At 40.2% G+C, this 23915-nt stretch overlaps 1 protein-coding gene across 2 annotated transcripts in view; it reads right to left on the bottom strand.

The window, feature by feature from the left end:
* The window catches only part of EPB41L4B (erythrocyte membrane protein band 4.1 like 4B), a 180720-nt gene that overhangs the window by 77278 nt on the left and 79527 nt on the right, over nt 1-23915 (bottom strand). The window contains exons 5-16 of one of the 2 annotated variants that reach the window (XM_072851335.1): nt 23830-23874; nt 22972-23024; nt 18569-18689; nt 17842-17929; nt 16712-16800; nt 16329-16398; nt 15987-16156; nt 15774-15883; nt 13666-13696; nt 13119-13152; nt 12006-12073; nt 8807-9229 (exon numbers count right to left, since the gene is read on the bottom strand). In XM_072851335.1, coding sequence (XP_072707436.1) covers nt 9082-9229; nt 12006-12073; nt 13119-13152; nt 13666-13696; nt 15774-15883; nt 15987-16156; nt 16329-16398; nt 16712-16800; nt 17842-17929; nt 18569-18689; nt 22972-23024; nt 23830-23874 — 1027 coding nt within the window. In that variant the 3' untranslated portion in view covers nt 8807-9081. Of the gene's footprint in view, nt 1-8806; nt 9230-12005; nt 12074-13118; nt 13153-13665; nt 13697-15773; nt 15884-15986; nt 16157-16328; nt 16399-16711; nt 16801-17841; nt 17930-18568; nt 18690-22971; nt 23025-23829; nt 23875-23915 lie in introns of those variants that run through there. The other variant, XM_072851334.1, reaches the window with a different exon arrangement.

Raw genomic sequence — 23915 nt, 5'->3', positions numbered from 1 at the left:
TTTGCTTTGAACGCTGTTTCTGCACCAAACCACTGCAATTTTCTAATATTTAAAAATCCTCAAACTTTACACAAACATCTCCGCACGCAACCCCTCTCAATCTTCCCCCATCCGCAGCTCAGAGCGAGCCTGATGGTGATTTGTGCAGCTTTTGGCAGCTCAAATCCACACTGCGGGCTTTGTGCTGAATGTGTTGGGAGGCTCCCCCAGCCACTTCACTTCCTAATAGGAGACATTTCACCCATCACCATATCGTAACAATACCTTCTCCAACATCGAAATGGGCTTTAGATGCGCTCCCAAATGGCAGTCAGTGGAACTGTTAAAGTGTACGTTAACATGTACGTGTATTAATGTGTATGCATGGAGGAAAGATTCTCAGAAGTTTAATGAAAGCAGCCAATGCGCATGAAGATTCAGTGTGGCAGCTGAGGGGATGAGACTTAACAGCTATGTTAAGTCAAACATTCATTTTTTGGGCTTAGTCTCTCCCTTTGGAAAAAAAAAAGACTTTGGGTTTATTCCCTGCCTGTGCTTCAAAAGAACTAACAAAAACCCCAAACAACCCCAACTGAGTTTTTTGCCAAACTTGCTTTAATCATGTTTAGAATCTCACACACCCCTTGTGTTGCTAGAGCATGTAAAGTGGCACAGAGAGCCTAGGAATTTTGCATACTCTGGAAATTTCCCTGTAGAGAGGAACGAAGAGGAAATGGGGGGATAGGAAGAAGGTGGTGTTCTGCGTGAGTATCAATTAATGGCCAGAACATCGGATTGAAGCAAAAGACTTTGAGAGGACCCAGCGTTATACAAGGGAACACAGACCATGGCAGGAGGGCTGCTTATAAAAGAGAGAGGATGAAGTTTCATTTTTGCAGCCAAGGACTGCAAAGGATATAAAAGCAATGAGTGTTCCTAAGTAAAGGAGGATTGGGATCACTAAAAACAAACCTATGTTAGTTTTTTTTCCCTGCACCATGTAACCAAGTCCTCTTTGCTGGCCAGAACTGGCTTCCTAAACCGTGAGAAGTGTAACTAAAGCTGACAGTGCTGTTACGCTTCCATGCTCTGCCCTAACACCACCAGATGACAGGAGAGCTGGCCCATTTGCTTCCTTTAGGGAAGGCCTGGGAAGATGTGGTGCAGATTTCTCTCCCCGCTGCCAGGGATGATCAGCAGTCCCCATCCATTGCTAGGGACACCTCAGAAAGCAGAGCAGACAGCCAGCAGCCCTCTCCCAGCCAGACAAACCAACCTTGGAAGGAAGGAGAAAATGGTGATGGGGAAGTGGGTGCTCAGAAATGGAGATGGGAGTGGGGAGAATTTCTCCTGTAGGAGATGAAAAGTATATGCAGCAGCTTCCTGCATTACAAGATGCTGAACTAAGTTTTGAAGGAGTAATCTGGAATTCTCCACAAGAAGAACAGAGCCTGTGGCAAAGCATGTTCTAATAAAATACCAAGAAACAAATCTCAACTCAACAAAGCCATTGTCCTCACAGATTTCACCTTATCTACATAAAGATCACTAAAATAATACTGCCTTGCAAAACTGTCATGCAAAAATATGCCCACTGGGGAAGTAAACTTGCTTTTCTTCATTTACAAATGGTTTTAATTAATGATAACGATAGCTAATAATATTTAATCACCTGTCAAAAAAATTCATTGTCCCAGATGTCCTTGCAGATGAGAAAAACTCTGAAAAGCAGACACAGAATTTTCTAAGACAGATGAAATCCTCCCCCAAGTCAGTGCTGCCTTCCCCTTTCAGTCACAGGCAGACAACGTATGCCCAGCCTCGGGAAATAAAACGGCTCGGGGTGGCTAATCCAAGCAAGCTAACTCGTGTTAAAATAGGAGCAAAACCAAGCAAGGAGAGCGACAGCCTGCAGCTGATCTCGGGTTGCTAATCAAGCTACAGCCTTTTCCACCACTTAACCCATTAAATAACTCAGGTCCTCCAAGCTAAACATATCCCTCTCTCTCTCCCCCTTCCTCAGTATCACGTACCTGCCAAAGCATGCACACAGAAGCAGGGCCAGGCCTGAGGTTTAGCTAACAGAGGAGAACATGAGAAACCACGGGATGTGACAGAAGAAGTTGCTGGACGTAACAGATGAAAGTGTCAGCAGCTAACAAATGTTACAGAACATGCCCTGAAGGACTGCTGGATTTCACAGCTAGTTAAGGGAGAGCTACATGAGAAATGGCCAAACTTCACAGAGCACTGAAGGGGAGTATCGGGGACTTTTTGGTGAGAACAACCTTGCAAGGCCAGCACTGCCTAGGAAACCGTACCAGTAATACCACATAAGGTCCAAACTACCTAGGTAGCCTTGGGAAATCTGAGTACGGATTTAGCAAAACTGGAAAAAGCAGGGGTAACTGAGAGGAGACAAGGGAAGGGAATGGGAAAATCCGGGTGCATCAGGGAATATGGGAACAAGCATGGGAATATGGGGAGGAGGGGGAGAAAAGGGACCAGCCACATGTAAGCAAGCTGCTGGTCAGTATGCTTGGCTGGTCAAGCCCCGATCACTGCAGTCTAAGTCATCTTCTTAACTGTAGTCCTACTTTCTGTGGGGGTGTGTGCATACAGGATTGAGCTCTCTGTGCTGCCCCATGCTTGTGTGATGCTGCTTGTGTCTGCGGGTGCTGGTAAGAGCACTGCTCTCCGCCTCTTTTGCTCTGCGTGACTGGCTGAATGCGTGCTCTATGTGTATTCACATCTCTGGAATACATGCTCGGCATCTCTACAGGCCGGGCTCAGAAATCAGCAACTACTGCAGCCTCACACCTAGCAGATTAGGAAGGTGAAATCACTTTAGTCTCCAAACCAATCCGCTGGATTTGGCTTCCCTTAACAATATGCTCCCATCTTACAAAGTCTCCTTTCTGTCTCTGTCCCTAAAAAGCTGAAATTCCTTGACAAAAAACATGTTTATAAAGAAATTAATCAAACTGTAGAAGTTTCGTGCTTCTAAATTATTCAGATTCTGAATGTTGCTAATGCCCTACAAAGAAATATGCGGTCTATTGAATTTTCAGTAATTTGCTGTAACTTTAAAGTCCAGCGTGAACATACCCGATGCCATTGCCACACACAAGACTTCAGTTTAGGTTATAGATTTTTACCCTTTTAACATGTTACCAGTAAAGCCACTGAACAGGTATAGTGTGCAGCAAGTAAAAACTCTTATCAAGGCAGGACAGAATTTTTCACTTAGTTGCTCAGAAGACAGTATTAACAGGTAAAAGTAATACAAAATCAATCACTCAGCACAGCAAGGGCTTTCTTAATTACAAACTTGCAACCTGTCCTACCTCTGTTCTCACTGCAACACTTGGGCAACTCATTTGAGTTAAAGCAAGAAACTGTTAATTTTATCTTAAAAGCAATTTTCAGACTTTTTTTAAAGTCAGAAATAGAGAATGAGAGAGACATTAAATAAAACAGTAGAAACTGAAAATGAATGATAACAAACAGAGCCCTTCTGGGCTCAAAATTTCGATACAGAAGCAGTATCCAGTTTTACATTCAAGTTCCTTGAAGCCTTGCTTCAAATCAGCCTTGCTTATTGATTCAGTGAGCTCCAGGTGCTGAAGACACAGACCCTGAAGTCTCAACGCTCCCTTGCCTCTTTCATTCCCCTTCTCCATTCCCACAGTCTCTAGCAGACTTTATTGCTTTTCCTTTTCCAGTTCCTCCCATTGCACATTCCACTGTAAAACTCTGCTTCTCCTAAACCCTCTACTTAAGCTTTTTGTTTCCCTGGCCCATTTTTTTCCTGAGCTCTTCCTTCCTTCCTGTCTGACTCCTACACTCCTACTGATGAGGAAGACTCAGCTCGGGGACACCAAGATGCTGGCCCTGCTGCCTGCCAACAAGGCCTCAAAATTCAGGGGTTTTGCCCCTGGAGATGCAAAGGAACACAGCTACTTTGTCATCTGTTTAGCTACTGAGTTCATTGCTACGTCATTACACAATTTAGAGAGCACTGCAGATGTATTAATATTTTGTATTTCTACTTCTCCAAGGTTCTCAAAATTGCAGAAATTGGTAACAGCAGATAAACCGTTGCGATTATAATTCCAGCACAGATTGTTATAGGTTTAGTGGGGGGAAAAAAAAGTATAAATAATCAGCTTCTAATTTTGAGTTTAAATTGTATTAGACCAATACTTCCTACTACTCATTAGGTGTGGCTACTTCTTTAATTTTCTTCAGGATGCAGGAAGCAGATGTTTTTCATTGCCTCATTTAAAAAAAGGTCTAAACAAGGTCTTCATCGTTATCACACAGGGCTTTGCAACGTACTCTGGCAATGCAAGACACAGAGACAAAGGTGTGGTCTGTCCCTTTATGTTGTGTTTTTTCTTATCTACTTTGACTAGTATTGGTTTTGTCCAAAAGCTGCATCTTTCTGTGTGTCTGGTGCCTGCTGAGAAAGGAGGACTGATTTTCCTGCAGGCCCTTCAACAGTAAAACTTGGGAGCATGCCTAACAGCACTGTGTTTTTCCAAGCGTTTGCAGTTTGACTGTAAAGTAGGAAAAAGTATTCTGAAATGGTTTGAAATCTCGATCCTCACACAAGTTCGGTTAGGGTGCAGAGGCTTGACCAGCAGAGTGATAGTTCAAGCTGGCTCTCAAAGGAGATTCTTGGCTAGCACAGTCTTAACAAAGGGAGCTAGGGGTCCTGGTGGATCAGTTCCCTTTCAAAGTACAACACACACAGTCCGAGATCAATTTAAAAAAATACAGCTCCTATTTTATGTCCATTAATGCCAGCTGGTCTGTAGCAGCTCTGGCTCGAACAGTCTCTTTGGCTACCATTAGCAATGCTGCAATGACAGCATTCCCCTACAAGTCTGCTTTCCTTGGTTCTCCTTTGCAGAGTAAGAGGAAAACCACTCATCGTCAACAGTCTTTCCAGAGTTCTGGTGGGCCAGGTTAGATGGATGTGCGTCGAAACTTCTCTCCTTTGAGCTAGGTAGTAGTAGCCTGCCTGCTTGATACGCAAACTGGAGTAACTGGTGGAAAACCTCCTCTGAAAACAGATGATTGTGGCACTGAACTGTCTTCCTCCTCCCCCTCAGAGGGCTCCATCTAGCCAACTTTGATGCCTGAGAAGCAAATGATATACTAAATTTCTTTTTTTTTTTTCCCTTAGACATTCCCCAGCTCACTCCTTGCCAGCAGCTGAAGTTCCATTTTCAAAATGACTTGCAAGCTCTAACACTCTTTCTCTTGCAGGCTGAAGAGACATCGTCTGCAACACTCATCCAGAAGGAAAGAAAAATGACATTTTACATCACAAGGCCATAATACATGCTTTGTTCCCATCCACAGTGTGAGAAAGCAATCCTCCTTTTGGTCAATTTGCACATGGGTTCATTGACAAAAGGGTCGGGAAGGACTTGTCGATTCTTCTCCTTAAGTGTGCAAACCCCCAGCTGCCAGCTTTGGAAATACATTACAAAACCCGATCCCTTTGTTCACTTTGCCTGTGACTCACATCAGCTAGAGAAAAATAGCTGAAAATTAAAGTTTCAAGAAAAAGCCCACACTAAAACAATTTACCAAAAGTGCCAACACTTTCAGCATTGTATTTCAGTATTCAATATTAGTCATTAGTTTGCATGCCAGGGCCTGGCTGGGGCTGAAGAGCAATATATTTCAGCCCAAGTTACAGATGTGGTATCACCAGCTTTTTGATTCCCCCACCAGTTCCTGGGGGAGAGGACGCAGGACTACAGTTATTTCAGGGCAAACATAACCTCCCTGCAAATCCAAATACACAGAGTGGAGAGCCAGGCCTGAACTCTGCAGGGGCAAAACAGGTTTCCAGCTTTATTAAATGCAGGAGGAAGATATGCAGAGACGATCAGAAGATACTCTCAGCCAAGATGTATCAAGCAATTCTCCAGCACATGGAAGAATGCAGCTGATTACATGCTGGACTTCAGATCAGTGTAATTTCTCAGATGCCTAGCACTGTACTCACACACACCGCCCCCTGTCCTCCCCAAGTTGACGCGATGATAGTGTTTTATCACCTGTAATCAGATTACAGAAGAGTTTCTAAGTGTATGCTAGACTTGTAAAAAGATTTTAGACTTGCACAATTAATAGACTTCAGAACAGGGTGGGGAAAGTTTGCACACACAGTTCAACAGGTACCCCTGAGAACATCCTTCGTTTGGATTCAGAAGGTGGTACCTCCTTCAGGCAGTTTGCAAGGGTTTTTTTTTTTTAAGCAACTTCTCTGTATATTTAGAACACATTCAAAATGTGTTGATTTCTCTGTACCCAGAATAACTGTGTAACACGCTCTTTGGTAAAAATTGTGTGGCATTTCCTCATGAGGAACTCCTAGTTAAAATAATTCAACACGATGTATAAACACTCACAAGCCAGCACTATCAAGTCCCTGTATTGAGTTTGTGCATCTATAAACTACCAGTAGCTTCCTGCAGCAGCACGAATCTAGGATGTAGTATTGATTTATATTGCCAGGGCTTTCCCAATATTTTATTTTTAAACAGAAGGTGCTACTACATTTAACAGCTGAGTTAACATTTTCTACCTTTCTCCTCTCTCCCCTCTTACCATGCAATTTGGTTTTCACCTGCAGTGTTTTGTGTTGCTTCAAACAAGAAATTGCATTCCTAACATCACAAGGCCTGTATTAGTCACTTGCTAAAAACAATACTTTGTAAGTAACGAGTGTGCCAATTTTAGGGGAAAAAAAAAGTGCTTTTAAATTTAAAGCAACTTATTTGTACTACCTAGTTCAGTGCACGGGCACCCAATTCCATCTTTGTTCAGGTGACGTAAGCTGCACAGGTCAGTCCGAGCAATGCCGGGGTCAGAGAGGAAACAGGTAGAAATGCTCCCTCTTCCCAACTGCATCCCTGCCCATTTGCTACAAGAAGCCAAGTAAGACTAGAGCAAGGAAGTACAGATAAATTGATCTCTTCTTACTGCTCTGATTGCTCGGTGACTTTGGTGGTACAGATTTATGCAAGGACGATGTGGGGCGAAAAAGTGAAAGGGGAGTGCGGAGCATGTGAGCCACTTTGCCAGAGAAGCAGAATGACCAGTGCTTCCCTCGAGGTGACACGCACACACTGCAGAACACGCAAGTCCCACAGGTTGTTCTTCACCTGTGTGCAGACCTCCTGCACGAGGCATTTTAACACTTAAGGACCGGTTAAGGCCTTGTGCTGTCTTTTCTTGCAATCTGTCAGGGAGATCCCTCATTCAATGCACCTTCAGCAATAAACCAAACCACAGATAACAACGCACGACGAGGAGGAACACTGACAACAAACCACACAGAAGCCAATGACGTTATACGACAAGAACGATACTGTATTATGAATGTAGGTGTGTGAATCATGAAGCAACAACGCTCCACTTTAATGTGAGTATTCAAAAAAAAAACCTCCTCCAGAGGGCATTCAGAGCAGCAGCTAAACTAGGCCCTTGTTCCAATGGCTCCAACAAAGTTTCTCTTTCTTCCTTTCCCAAATAAAATGCTGCTGAAACAGAGGAAGACTAGCCTGGGGAAACTGAAGTCAGCCTCTGTGATTATCCACCTTAGGCTTACTCTGGCATTTTCACATCTCAGTGCACAATTGCTTTATTGTTTTGCCCCCTCTACAGACTGCACTGAAAATGTTGATCCAGCACAGCATTAGTGATTCCAGGGCAAAACAGGTACAAGTATAAGGTGTATCATATCTATCCACCCTCCCCCAAAATCTTTCAAAAATAAACAATGCATCATAACCAGAATAAGAAGATTGAAAATTTTTATTTGTACTTAGCACATACAAGAAAGATCAAAACAAATATTAAAAGATAACATTTGTAAACAAATATATTTCACAAAAAGTTATACACTATCAAATTTGCTCTGAAAAAATTCATGGTTATAGCTGTTTATAAATGTATATTTATCAAAATCAAGTTAAAAACTACTTCATTTTTAAAACATCTCAAATGAAGATTCATTCATTCCAACAACTTCAGAGAGACCATAGATGTAAGGCCTAATTAAAACAAATGCATGAGTGAAGATGGCACTACGATTTCCAGTTTTTTAAAAAAATAAATCGGCAAGTGATCAAAATATCAGCCAAGCCTATTTAAAGACCTAGGTTTGTAAAACATATATTCAACTTTGCAAATGTCTAACTTAAAAAAATAGAGCTATTTCACTGGATTGTCCTCATCTTGTAGTATACCAATCATGAGCTGTGTTTTTCAATCCACTCAGAGAAAAGTTATCAGTAGGTAGTTTTATGCGATTGTATAGTTTACTTCCATAATCACATTAAAAATAAGAAGACAGCAGCACCCTTTTAGCAAGGATTAATTTTTAATATTCTTGCCTTTATAGCAGCAGGTATGGTTTTGGGGGATGCTATCAATATAATCAGTATGTCAAAAAAGGAATACACATACTCCATGAAGTTTATTATAGTGTTCTTTCCCTATACTTGTTTTCAAAGTTAGGCAAGCACCTCTGGTTTTGCTGCAGAACACAAAAATTAAAAACAAATGACACCCAAACCTATGACTAACTCAGTAGGCTCCCTTTGTTGGTGGTCCACAAGCCATCTTGATCGCCAGTGTGAATTCTGTTTTTTCCTCCCTCCAATCTCCTATTTGCATGTCAACTAAAAACCAAAGTTTCTCAAACTTCATCTATTAATTTGACTCAAAAGAAACAAGACAGAAAAAATAACTAAGGCACAAATGGCTGATCTTCAACAGCAGGCAGAGGGGTCACAGATTCGAAAGTGTGGTAGAATGTAAATCCCCAGAAATATTTCTGGTCTTGGGGCACTGAAAATTCTTACCAGCTTTCACGAAAGGTTTTTCAAGATTTTTTACAAAGATACGGAAAATACTTTTCCCAAGAATGTCCATGAACACTAAACAAGGATGGATGTACATACAAAGACACACACTTTATGCACAATACACTTTGAACATACTGCAGACAGACAAGGACCATGGAATGCAATGATCGTCTAAGATGGCAGGTGAAATGAAGATGACTGTTTTTCAGAGAGTCGTCATGAGTTTATCTTGGTACACCATGCTTTGGACTCCTCCTAAATTCTTCTGGTTCTGTTCCTGGATATATCGTAAATTGCTGTCCTCTCCACTTGTGGGGGGTTTCCAATATGGCCTGTCATCATGATAGGGTGGCCTGTACCATTTGCACAGTTATTGGTTAGTGAGAGATGGAAGTAAACTTATGAGTGCTACACAGTAACATGAGTTCATCCAGCAAGCGCTAAGCATGCATACAGTGTGATGGGCAGCTATCAGTAAGGGAAGGAAATGGTGACAGACCTATAGGTCTGATGCAGAAGCCACTGAAGCAACTGGGAATCTTTTTGCTGATTTCAAAAGGCTTTGGATCAGAGCTCAGTCATTAAAAACCCTCTCTGTTTTCAAGTGTTATAGACCAGTGTCGTGCATCAATGCTCCTGAATCCCAGAGGGATGGTGGGGAGGGAGGAGGACACTATAGGAAAACTAAATGCATACAACAAATAAGTAAAATAAACCATATCATGCAAAAAGTTGCACTCACAAACATATCTCCCTAAGGTCTAAAAAATTAAGAAAGGCAATCCTATTAAGAATGGAAATTGCTCTTCTGTAAATATTGCCATTCCTTCAGGGCTGGTGCAGTTAATTACACTGAAGCAGCCTCTAAGTTACATAGTTGCATTTTGTTAAGATGAACACCTGAAGTCTACAGCCAGTACAGGTATTTCTCTGTGACTATGCAGTGAAACTTGCAAAAGTACTAAGAGGAAAAATATTTTTTCCTTATTTGTTCATTACTTATTGCTGCTTAGATATTAACCTCAACCACTCCTACAGCGTCTCCTGAATCATTGGGGGGGGGGGGAGGGAGGGAAATAAATAAAAATTTTGAATAGTATGTAGGAAACCATAATGTTTAAGATTCCCTTATTATCAAACTGAAGTTGCACTTTTTATTTTGGTAAATTTTTTTTATGCTAGCAGAAATACAGGCAGGTTTAGATTTTACCTTTGTTTTGAGATATTCTAAAGTTATATAATGACAACTGTTAATTGGAATGAATTTTCTCAGAAGACTGAACATTAAGTTAATTGCAAACAAATAATTTAACTGAAATTATTTTACTAAGAAGACTGAGACAATTCCACATATTATTTCACAAATTATTCAACAAAAGCCCATATATAACATATATTGCACAGGTAGTTTCATTTCAGCCCTTGGCCCATTCTAGACTTGCATGCCCAGCAGAAAGAATTTCATGCACCTGCGGTGTGAGCTCGAGTTCATAGCTGGAAGGATTAAGCTTTCTCAAATCAAGCTATCCAAGATGTTAAACGTCCAACTCTTCCACTTTGACTCCGAGTTGGAATAACTTGAAGCTTCCACTATAACCACACATTTAAATGCTCCTACCTGGCTGGGACAAAAATTCTGAGCACCTTTTCTACCGAGCTCACACAACTGAGCTTTTAAGTATGTTTTTTAGACTTACAAGCCTAGCTATAAAAAAGCCATTGTTCGTATTTCACTGACCTTAATCTTTGCCCAGGCAGCAGAGGGGCCGAAAGGGGAGGTTGTCTACACACATTACAATACATTATTGTGCTTATTTCAATATCACTCTGCTCCAGGGTGAACTATTTGGCTCTAAAATGTTACAGACTAGTATTATAGCTGAAGAAATCTTTAGAAAAATTTCAGCAAAACCTCAAATGATTTATAAAATCATGAACCTCTCTTGGCAATCAGTCTTTTGTAATGTGAAATTGTACATTTCAAATCACACACACAAAAATGGACAAGTAAACCCTAAAACCAGGAAGAATCTTGAACATGAAGTACAGGCAAAGTTAATCACCCAATTTAAACAGTCTTCTGTTTCTAGCATAAATTTAGTATCTGCTTTACTGCTGTATGCTAGGAATTTTGAGATGACAATGAGTATGTCTGCTTCTCTGCCTAGTATTTCTATTTGCCTCATATTTGCCTTTTCCCTGCATTCCCAGACACAAACTCGGACCAAATTGTCTTTCAATCCGTTTTAAGCTCAGCCTCATCTCCAGAGCCTGCCTACACTAAGAACGAAGTCTACCTATCCTGATGTAAGAATATAGAGATAAAAATGTAAGATTAATAGGAATGAAGATCAGGGTATTGGTATTTTTCAGTTAAGACAGTAATTATTTGTCTAAAAAACTGAGTAATCTAAAAAGGTTACTTTTTATTAGGATAAAATAGACACGTATCCACCAGCAGGTGCGTGCCTCCACTCTGTGTTCCACCAAGCTGGTTCTAACTTGGACTGAATTTCTTCCAAAATTTCTTTTCACTCAATTTCTCTCATTACTAGTTACAAAATAAAAAAGTATGTGAAAAGATAGCACAATAGCACATACAGGAATATTTTTGTGAAACAGTTCTCAAAAACTCAATGTTATGATTTCACTAATTATCTGTAAAGTGCCTGATACATTGTTCCACACACATGTTAGTTTTCCATATACATTTCTGCAAAAGATTAAAAAAGTGCTGCAATGCAAGAATCTGTTCACTCATAACTTAACTTTACCCTAAAATGAGCTTCTCTGTCTTAGGAAATTAAATACTGACCAAATTGCAATTAGTTTTATTGAAGCTACTGAGCATCTTCCTATCCAACATACTCCCTACAGAAATACACTAAAGTTGTATTTCAAATTATGAATTAAAAATCAACTTGAAAAAAATTTTCATCAAGGAGATTAGGACATTCCAAAGCAAAATCTAAGTTGAAGTTATTTAATACTGCCTCTACATCACATATTTCTAACTTGTTTGCTTTTCATGTGTGGAAAATCGCCCAGTATATCCACCAAAGCTTCATGCCAACAGATTAAGATAAAGAAAGAAGTAGTCATCTTTTTCACAAAGTGAAGATTGCTTACCTTACATTCACAGGTGTATGTGGATGCCAGTGTGGCTGAGCAGGATGTATATTAGGATGATACTGTGGCTGCAAGTGAAAACATTGAACCTGGTTAATGAAATAATATAAAAACTCCCTATCAACTTTAACTTTATTTTCCTGGGGCCATGAGGAACACGCTCCCTGTGAGTCCTAGAAACCCCACTGTTTCAGATGTTCTCCCATGCCATTTAGGATATACATGAGACCTCTTGGTGATGAGCTTGCTTGTTACGACACGCTCATGGGAAAATGCAAAGAAAATTGCTTTTCTGTTTGAGAGACAACCTGGCACATCTAGTGCTTCTCATAGAAAGCACATCAAAAGAATGTCAGCTTTAATCAAAGGTGGAGAGTGAGAAAGGTTACTGTTATAATAGCAGTCTTCAGGAGGTCACCTATGTTTGGTGACAGCATTTCTCTCTCATATCCATGAGATCTTGAGGAGAAACAGTGAAACAAAATCACTAGTGAGGCTTTTAATAAAAAAAAGTGTTGAGACTAAGTTCTCATGCTCAGTTTGGATGAAAGCACAGGTTGCTTTCTCAGTAGCACTGACTGCTAGTATCACAGATGAAAACTGGGTAAGGTTTTTCCTTGAAGTGTATGAAGGAGCTTGTTAAAAAAAAATGACAAACAAACATTTGACCAGTAATGAACTCCTTAAGTGTTGCTATGGGGAAGATAATTGCAACTTTGAACTTCTTGTCACGGATCATCCAATGTGAGAGACTGCTCTAGACAAAAGCATTGCTCACAGAGCAGTCTCCTGGGGTCCATCATATTCACAGTCCCAAAGGTTTTAACCTGTGATTTCACAGAAAGGGAAGGGAAGGGAAAGAGGGTGACAAATGGAGTGTATTCAGCCTGCAGAGCATCCAAGAACACAGCGGAAGAAAGAAAGAAAGAAGAGTCCCTCCACTTTCCCCTTAACTCCCAATGTGATGCTGTTTATTTCTGAACCACCTCAGAGAATCTCACCCCAGAGTAAGAAAAAGGGAGCAAACCAGCTGTACTAATTATAGAGAGCAAAAATATTTACCACTAAATAAGAAAACGACAATATTCTCCTCAACAATTGTTATGCTCTTACCTGGTAGTTATGGACTTCAGGAGTATTTTTAGCACTAAGGGAGAAAAAAAAAATTGCTTTTATGTAATCAATACATCTATGTCACAATTTCCTATAGTTCAGGGTTCTACTCTTCAGGGAAGTATTACAGTGAATTAAAATTCATATTCTTAAGGACATCAATATTTTATTCAAGATATACAGCACAGCAATCAGGGTGCAAGAAAAAGGGGTGCAAAACTTTTTTCTTCATTTTATATTTATGAAACAGGAACAAATAATGCTAGATAAGTTAGCACAATAGCAATGAGCAGAAAGGAAATTTACTTTGCTTTACTTTAGTCTGATCTCAAACACACACACACACAAAATTAAAAAATGGAAGCACTTAAAGTCTCATAGGCAGTCCCCAAGAAGAATCCAGTATTGCATAATTAGAGATCCCAAAGCACTTCATCCCACACCAGAGAATTTGTTTCGACAAATCCTAATGCAGAAATGGTCTTCAGAATCCTGTTTGCCTGACAACAGCAATTGAGAGGTAGAGAGAAGTTGGGCAGTCACTTACCACAGTTGTGCTGCTTTCACAGGATTGTTTGCTTAAAAAGAAACAAACAAAAAACCTTAAGACAGGTGAAAAAAAACTTAACACATGTGAAATAGCAGTCATTTTGCAGCTATTGTGATTGGGATGTTACACTACAGCTTAAGCGAATCCTCATACAGACACATTTGCACAAATGCACCAGAATCGCAAGTGCAGCCCTGTGCTTTCTAGCATTCCTGTGTGAGTACGTCAAGTATGAGGCAGACACAAACCTCCCTCTGTTTCTGCAAGAGTCAAAGCCCATCAAAGATGACAGCAGACAAGAGTATTCTTCCCAAATGTCACAACAGAAGGACTTTTGGCAGAGGGAGTTCTGCACAACCAGAGCACTACTTTTCTCACCTTGCGTAGCTACCATGTCAATTCCACTGAGTCCTCTGAAATCAGAAGCTACCCCTCACAGCAATTTTGCATCTTACAGAAACCAGAGTATTCCTGAAGTTGGTAATGGCCTCTGTCTTATTACAGTGAATGACGGTAGGCAAAAAAACCCATCAGTTGGGAATATGGGAAGGCACTGAGCAATCCTGAGCAACAAGGTCTTGGCTTGTGCTTTGGACAGGCTGGGAAGAACAGTAAAGAAGGCAGCTGAATAACCAGGATGTATAATTTCTTTTTCCTGACAAACAGCTTATTTTTCAATAGTATTGAAAAACTGCTGAGCGATACAGCTGAAAATCCAAGTCTCTGCCGAATGCAGAAACTGGATGACAAACTTAACGAGACTGCAGAAGTCTCAAAGAGACTGAGCTAGGACAGAATCCAACATGTGTGGGCTGCAACTAGGTACAGATCTTAATGGCCAAGAGATGCATAGAAGACAATAATCTGAAGGGAGTTTTTGCATTAACTTAACAAACATGCTGTTGAGCTCTCTGGATGAAGATCATCTGGATATGACAGAAGTTCTGCTTGGCTGCTATGCACAGAGAACTAAACTGAGCATAAGCCACACTTTCTCTCTTCTCCCCGCATCTCACAGACATCAGTATGGAAGCACTGAGACACAAGGTATAACCTGCAGCTCTGACAGATCCTGTTATTGTAAAAATAAAATTAAAATAATCTATTCTTCCACTTATGAAATCATCCACATTTACTATGTAATTGACTCTTGTGTATCACATAACAGTATCTCACAAATTTAATAAATTTGCATTTCCGTAAAAAACTGACATGTACTAAGGAAGGGCGGTGGTGGGTTACAGACTCTAGAAAGCATGCATGCTTGCTACCCTTTTCCCCCCATTGTACATGAGAAATGAAAGTGCCCCATAATACCAAGGGCTTTTCATGGAACTGAGGTTCATATTCTAGAAACGCAAAGGAGTGCAAAGACATCCTAAGGGAATGTCAGCTCACCCTGCTCCATACAGCAACCACACCTCCAGCCTCAAGTAATACAGAATTTAGAGGGGGTTGTCTTGCACTGCTCCTTCCTAGGTTTTTCTACAAGGAATAAAAATCTCAGTTTAAGTTCTGAAGGACAAATGACAAAACCACAAGGAAAATCAATTCCTTGTCATTCCATTCAAATTCAGCACATTTTAACTCCCAGAGAAAGCTGGTTAAGGTCAGAGTCTGGATAGGTGAATAAAATGCCATTAGAGTCAGCAAAACAGCAACAACCGCATAATGAGACTGCTCAATAACCCTAAAACTGTCTGGCTAGATAAGCAAGTCAGAGAGGCTTTTGGACACTGCTCCACTCTACATGACAAATGCACTTTTTCAAAGAAAATATTACATGCTTTCCCTCATTGAGTTTGATGCAACTTTTCTTCCCTCCTCAACTGAGCAACAAAAGAAACCATTGGTACCTCCTTCTCCATAGATGGTAGATGGAAGAATTAAGTGTAGACAGAGATTAAAAATGGTAGATTCGAACGATGGACTCTGACTTCCGAGGAAAAAAAAAAACACACCATGTATGTTATGATTTTTTAGGTGGTCTGACATGTTTTTCTTTTTATACTGTGGTATAGATTTTATGGTTGTAATATGACATTTATATGAGTTAACAAGACACCTGCATGACCAGTTCAGTGAACACATGTACAAACACTTACCCTTAAATGTTGAATGCCTTCGAGAAGGATATCGCTTGCTGGGCCTTCTTTCAAATGTACTAGTTCTGCGTAATCTTGTCCCATGTGTTGCTTGATACTCTGTCCGCCCACTTAAAATACAGAAATAAAAAAAGTTAACTACTGCCTTTTGCTGGATGCTGTACCTGCTCCTTTTCATAAACACAAATATATTGCTGTTACTTTGCTAAATACCTGAATCTGAAGCGTGATCCCAGCCTTATGAAGTCGGATCTACTAGATTTACTATTTGCTGGGGCTCGCAATCTGAAGAAAGCATGGTGCTCCACTGCACACTTCCACAAATGTTTGCACGTTTTGGCACTGTCTAACCGGAAAACAAATGTGTGCTCTTGCTCTCTGCCCTAAATGCAGAAACAAAAGCTTTGGAAGTTGGCATGCATGATATTAGTTACTGTCCTTGGTAGGAGAAATACAGCCTGGGCCAACAGTGTGCTGAGCCTCCCTTATGTTATTACCAGCCTGAGCACACACCACACTTCGTTGGATCAGGCCCAAGTAAGGGAAGAAAGTTACCTGTTCATCATCTTCTACAACCACAAGTGTAAGTTTGCTCTTTTTAAAGTCCATTTTTGTTATTTTAGGCCTAAACACAAGAAGCAAAAAGAAAATTAATGGAAAAATAGCATTTTGTAATCTAGGAGAATCCTCCAAAATGTATGATCTGCAACCCTGGAACACTTCAGGAATCATAATAAAAGTATGATTTCCTGGAAATGTTACTATTTTTCAAAAAATATTTCACATTTGAGAGTGGTATTTCTATCCAGGCCAATTTACCTTCAGGTTTAACCTTGTAGATTCAATCTACATTACTAAATATAGTCAAGACCCCATTATGTAAAGGAGAAAGATTTCAGCATTTTAACATAAAGGAATATAACACAAAAACAGATTACCAAAAGAATAAGCCTATTTTGTTGGCTCCTTCAAAGATCAATATGCCTGTTGGTGTCAGTCCAAGAGCATATTCACAACCATCTCTTCCCTGTAAGCAGGCACAGAATCAATAATCAGTATGCCATTAGTAGCGTAAATCTTACTACAGTAGTATGTCAAAATCCATAGATTTTAAACTAAACAATAAAGTTTGCATGGTTTCTTAACATTACAGACCAGAAGAACATGCATCTGCATTGGGTACAAACTGGCAGGTTTTGGCAACAGGGGGCTGCAGGGTGCCCTGTGTGGGAGGAGACTGGGTGCTGCCCCAGATGGCTCCAATGCCCATGGAAACGGCCCCGCAGCAAGACTGCAGCCAGGGGAGCCCACGACTCGGCTCACACGTGTTTAAGAGCAAACAGTAGCTGCCAGGGGAAGGAGACGCAAAAGGAAAAATTTGAGGGACATGGGAAAAGGCACGTGGAAAGGGACACTGTGGGGATCACATGGCTGGAGATGCACTCTTGGGAGGAGCCTCTCCCTGCAGGAGGTACTTCTGAGGGACCGTGGCCCAGGGGCAACCCACACCACAACAGGGACACCCCTGTGGGACTGACCCACACCAGGGCAGGGACAACCCTGAGAGGCCATGGCCCATGGGTGCCTCATGCTGGGGCAAGGAGAACCCCTACTAGGGCAGGGACGGCCCTGAGGGACAGTGGCCCGTGGGCAACCCATGCAGCAGCAGAGGAGCAGTAAGAAGCACAGGTCAGCAGAGGAAACGCGTGAGAAGCAGGAAGCAGCACAAAGAAACTTGTGTGGATGACCCCAACCTTATGGGCTGCCTTGGGAGGGACCAAGTGTAACCCGCAGGGATAACAAGGGGAGCTGACACTAGGCAGAGGGGAGGAGAGGTGTTGGACTGAAGTTGACCTGGGGAAGGGGGAGGAAAGGTGTTTCTGTGTTTGCTTTATTGTCGTCTTTTTTTTTTGGTCAGTACACAAATCAGTAATTAAATGTTTATGTTAATTGGCAGTATATTAAATTAAGTGAAATTCCCTGAGTCGAGACTGTTTTGTCCGAGACAGCATCTCCATTCAATGTTCTGACCCCACATTAATAAAATAAAGTATAACATGGATCTTACCTTAACTACATGCATATCTACACCATACATTTCTAGCCATTTAGCTTTGTTCAAGTAGCACAATTCGGCCTGCGCTGGGCTCTTTCCCCTAAGAACACAAAATATATTTATACTTTACCATACAAAATTTTTGTCCATTTTAAATGTTTTAAAATTTGTTCCCCTATCCCTTTTTTTGGGCCCTCAATCTTAATGACACTAAATGGTATTTCAAGCTTAGCTTATATTTTCACCCTCTTCCCTCCAAATGAAAATAAATTGGAGAGACAAAAATTGAAAAAGGTCTAAAATTGCCAATAAGGATGAGAGATCAGGTAAGACAGCATCACCGAAATGTACCATATGTATTAACAAAAGACAGGAAAAAGCACGTGCTGCTACCCTGAACACAAAACTTTGTGTGTATGCATGAAAGGACAGAAAAAGAGAGAGAGAGAATTATTTCCAACATAAACAGAAAAAAGATCAGACTGCTTAAACTGTTATGGAATCATCTAAAGCAAAACAAACCAAAAAAAAGGAAAACCCACCCCACCAACCTTCCCTAAATTACTGCTTGCCATTTCTAGGGAGGGGGAGGGCTCAAAGTCTGTCTACAATACTTCTCAACTGACAAACATAATCACCGTTTTACATCTGTTGAAGGGGTTCTTGTGGACATATTTGACTTTGGAAGAGAAGAAAACCTCCTGTTGCCAGAGACACCACTCCCACACAGGTCCCCTACCTGCACTCTTTCCATTTCTGAAAAATGTCAAATTCCATTGCTTCAGTCTGGTTTGGTGCAAACCTGAATTCAGACACGAGTTCTGGTGTGTGCTCTGGGTGCTCACACTCTCCCAGCTCAGCTGCAATCAGTCAGTTGAAAAGTTAAAAACAGAAAGATCATGGGATGACCAGAAACATTTAATTCCATAATCTCCACAAGGACAATGATAGCTTGTAAATTTCTAAGTATGTTGTAGCAGAATACACTTGTGCTGATGTTTTAAGCTAACACCTCTCACCCCCAAACTCAAATCAGATTTTACAGCAAAAGTCAGACAAACACATTTGCAGGAGCAGTGTAAGATTATGGTACAGAATTCTGACATTCAAGAATGTTAGAACTAAACCTGCTTAACTAAAGCTGCTTCTCTGGATTTTAAAGCATTTAAAGGAAATAAAGTTTCTATTAAAACCAAAAATCAATGCACTACTGTTTCAGAAGAGGTTACTTTGAAACTTCCTCTCATTGCAATGAGGTCATACCTTTCTTTCCAAAACACTTCCCATTCTATTGAATGCTTTGTTACATTACTGTTCGTGTCAAAACACGAAGATAATACCTAGTCTCTATGAAACCAGTGATGAAGTTGTGGTTTTTTTTTTAAAACCACCGTGGTGGTGTAATATTCAGATTAAGTAATTTTTAAGGAAAGAAATGCTAAAGCATTAACATAGTTGAGGTCTGACTTTCTATTTATTTACTTAGGGCCTGGTATCTTCTTTTCTAGGAGCAGAACACTTTCAAACTCTCCTGAGCTCAGCAGGAGATGCAAGTGCTGAGCATCTCAGTGACTGATGCCCTTAACTGTCTTGTGCCTGCGACATGCTTTCCTCCTGGAACCTCTCAGCTATACAAAGAACCTGCAATGTCACTGCCTTGGGACTGAGAGACAAACATCAGTGGCAAATACACCGTTCAGCAATACCACGTGCCACCTGACATATGACGTGATTCCAAACCAGGCCTTTGTCAGTCGGTGTTGCTTGACTACTACTACCATTACTACTAAAAATTAAAAAAGAGCATAGAGGGAAATTAAATCCCTTGAAGAAAAGAGTTTTATTGCTTCAGGGCAGTTTTACACATAACAGCTGCAAAAATTTAATTCACTCTCAGTCTTCGAAAATACCTAGCAGGATACATTAGAACATGGAAGTTACATTCAAAATGCAATCTGTTGACTGATACACCTGCTAGGTGGTTTTGAGCACTTGAGCTTCGCTCAAACATTTAGCATTCCTGAGGATATTAAACAGATTCAGTTCACTGATCTTCATTTCTAACTACTTACTCACACACATTTTTTCTCTTCAACAGTTATCTTCCATGGTGAGTTACAGTATTCTTACCTATATGTCTTTCTCTTTAACAGACACATCTCAGCTCTGCTACTGTTTCATCTAAGTTGGAAGCCTATTTAACACAGATGTTGCTAAGAATTACTGGCAGTCCAGTCTCCAGTACGTAAGAGGGAGCCACAACAAACACATTAGCAAGGAGGACTTCAGGGAAAAAAAGTAAGAAACTGAAGTTTGATGTGTTGACAACCATCTAGGAAAAACACAGAAGATTTCTCTACCAGTTAACTGAGAGAGAAGGCAGGGAATGAAGGCTGACTGTACTGTAAAGAGAATGTGTAAGGATGAGAAGAATCATCAGCGCACAGGACAAAAAATACACAGAGAAGCTAGGACAGAAGTATTAGGTACAAGAAAAATATCACCCTTGTTTCTCAATAGCTGCACTCACTATTTATTCACTTTCACGCAAACAAACGATGTCATCATTTTGATCTCTAAGAAATAGGTCTTGAGAGTAAGAGCCAGTAAGAGCCTCAACAGGTCCCCGCAGAGGGTGGAAGGGCAGTGGAAGAAGGGGGAAGCACGGGCTCTGCACGAGGATGCTCTCACTAGTGTGTTTCCTGGTGGCATAACGTTCCCTGAACGGCTCAGCAGCACTAATACTTTTCAACACAAGCGCACAGCAGAGGACCCATCTCTTCATTTGAGGTTTTATGCCGAAGTATCATGCTTTGGCATGCCCATCCTCTGGTCTTTTTTTTTTTGGGGGGGGGACGGGACGGTGTTACATAATGCATTTCTATACATTATCTGTGTTGTTTAATAAATAACTGCATAAACTGGGGGACATTTTTAAAAGGAAGTTTCCTAGAAAGTTTTTGAAAACTGCAAAAATGTGTTTATCTGGAAATATATTGTTGATTCTTTTACACAGAAGGAAAAAAAAAAGTTTGCACTATCCCATGAAGATGTCTTATGATTAGAACTGAAAACTAGAGATCTGAGAAAAAGTTTTCCTTTTCAATTTAATTAGTAGTTTCAAAAGTATATGTGGTTAAATACGAAAACCACGCAAGACTAATGAGGTAGTTAAAAACTTATTCTAGCAGTGACGATTCAAGTTTGATTACAACCTTTCTGCAGATAATCCCTAAGTGAAGCATGTGATTACGCATCTGCTTCACAAGTTACCCTGTACTGCAGATCGATGTTATTTGCTACAGAAGTTCCTTCACGGTACTGGCAACAAACCAACAATTTATGTTTGAAAGATGATTCACACAAAACACCAGCCTATGAAACTGTTTTTTGAAACAAAGAAAGAATTACTGTAACAGAACAACTTCCTGATAAAGAAAATGTATGAAGTTTAAAGCTGTCCTGTAAAGAGAAAAGGCCTTTCTTTCAGAGGGTTAGAGCATCAATTCCTAAACAGCCTTTTATAACTTCTTCATCACTCTTAGGAAAGCTACACTAAGGAGCAAGATTGGATTTCAGAGAGTACATGGAACCTACTGAGCAGGGAATAATCATTTGACATTTCTTTAAACTCTTCTGCTTAATTAAAAGCTTCCAATGTCAATAAAATGTAAGAAAGTTATAAAAATGCTAATTATAGCATATGCCAGCAGAAATAAATAAATCAGTTGCAATAATGAAATAATTTTGGAGAAACTTATTGCAATGATGTCAAAATAGCAGAGAACTGAAACTGAAAAAAGTCAGCAGAAAAGTATAAAAATGCTACCACAACTTAAATATGTTCCCACAGACAGCGTCAAGAAGTGTTAGTTTTGGTACCTAGCTGGAGACTTTATAAACATGATGGATGGCTATTGTATTACATTTACATAGTAATGACAGTTTTAATTACTACCCAAAATGTTGAGGCATCAACCTATTATTCTTTGCTGGTTGTCCTTGCTTAGACCAAGGGTGAGGTTACTGGTGTTTTTATCTGTGAAAATGGAAGCAATGAATCCAATAAAGGCTCCAGATTTTCTCCATCTCAAAAAGACAAACAGAGTTTGCCTGCAGCAGTTCTTTGCATACCTAACAATCAGAGCTGTGCCAGACTGGTGCAGATGGAAACTGAAAAATAAACCACTGCCTTAAGATTTACACCTGTTGCTGTTTGGAACTGAATTCCCAGCTTTGACTGTCAAGTCCATCTAGAATCACTGAGTTATCTCCATTCCTGTATTAAACTAAGAGACTCTGCCTAAACACTCCATGTACCATTGCCAACCACCTGCAGAACAGGAAGAATATTTTTCATTTCGATTCATTTTGCTGCCGATAGGCCTAGAATGATCCAGATCACTGTACTTTCTTTTAGAAAAAACAAACTTGATTTGAGCTTCATTACACAAATTTCCTCCCTATCTGCAAAACAAACTTCCTGCAATGGAATGAATATTTGTATTAATGTGTTCGCAGCAATTAAAAAAAAAAAACAACTTTTTCCTACAATAAACTAATGAAACGTAGTGTCCAAGGTTTTTATCTTGTAACCCTTGGTCCTGACACAGAATTAATCTTAGTTCTTACCTTTCCATAGAATTCTCTCCTTTCCAGTACCTGCCAACCCCCTCCCTCCAATCTCCTGTCTCACACACTGTGGAGGCTCGCTCTCCCAAGCGCCAGCCAGGCAGCAGGCAGCCCGTCTTCAAAGCTACACCCACAGGGACCTGCCTGCCGCAAAGCATGTGCTGATGGGCCAGCTGGCTCTTCAGGCTGAAGAGGTAACTGTGCACACACCACAGCTTCTCCCTCAGCGGGGAACTATTTGAGGTCTTTTTTCCCTAGTCAGCCCACAGTTTCCATGAAACCTTTGTCTATCCATGCCTTTGAGGCTCCTTCCCCTCGGCAAGTGTGCCGACGTTGGCCAATGTAGTTCAGAAGTTATGAATGGAGGGAAGGCAGGGAAGTGACATCCCTAAAATTCTTCTCCTCCTTATATATGATCAATGAGAAATCATTAGTAACGAAGAGTGAAGAGAAACCAGTAGGCGAGATTTTTAATACATTAAGACAAACCACTTTCAAAAGACTGCATACCTTGAAGACACAGAGCTGCTAGTTCAACAGCAGTTTCATACGGGCATTTCAGTCTTAAAAAGAAAAAAAAACAAGCTATAAAAAGAGTTTTTTCTCAGTGAGTTCTTCTTGCAATAAAGCTAAAAAGTAGTCTGATATATGAAATGGAAACATTAACTTCCACAAGATCCCTTAAACCACAAGCTATTAATGATACGAAACATCTACAATTAATTTTTACTTGGATATGATTATTTACTAATTTGGTACATTCTAATTAGCACTAAACACATGATACGCTCCACCATAAAACAAGCTTGAACTAATAGAGACAACACTAAATTGACTCAGAAATCATTTTTACTCCAACACTATATTTTAGAACACATGGTTTTGGGTTTTTTTGTTTTTGTAATAAAAAAAAAAAGAGCAGGTGTGAATTTATTGGCCAGGGTGAGACTATAAACACACAAAATACTTTGCAGGGTTGACCTGTACAGAAAGTGTTGCACTTCATCACTTTTTCCTCCTCTATTTTACCTACCATACTGAAAAATATGGCAAGTCAATGTTACATTTCCAAGTCATAAAAAACAGAGGACAGTCTTTGCTCTCTTTATACTTTTCCATCACCTGGTCAATCCATCAAAGGTCTTTACCCATTGTATTTGTCAATAATATAGTCATGATGCACACAAAGCCATAGATCTCTATATTCTAAAGGAAAAAAAACGCATGTGGAACTGTAAATCATGTTTATAATCTGTGCACGAATACCATAAAGAATTAAAAAGGTCATGCAGTTGAAATAAAATTTTAAATCACTAAGAGATTAACTATTATAAATACTTTAAATTACAGCTGCAAAGAGGTACTTACTTCCCTGAAAGAATGTCTTGCCGGAGCTGTAATACAAACAGGTACCTGACAAATAAAAATTCGGAAAGTCAAAAGTATATATAATG

The sequence above is a fragment of the Ciconia boyciana genome, chromosome 2, assembly GCF_034638445.1.
Source record: "Ciconia boyciana chromosome 2, ASM3463844v1, whole genome shotgun sequence".
NCBI classification, from domain to species: Eukaryota; Metazoa; Chordata; class Aves; order Ciconiiformes; family Ciconiidae; genus Ciconia; species Ciconia boyciana.
Note: the sequence above shows the minus strand (reverse complement) of the source record. Positions and strands in the feature narration are given on the sequence as shown.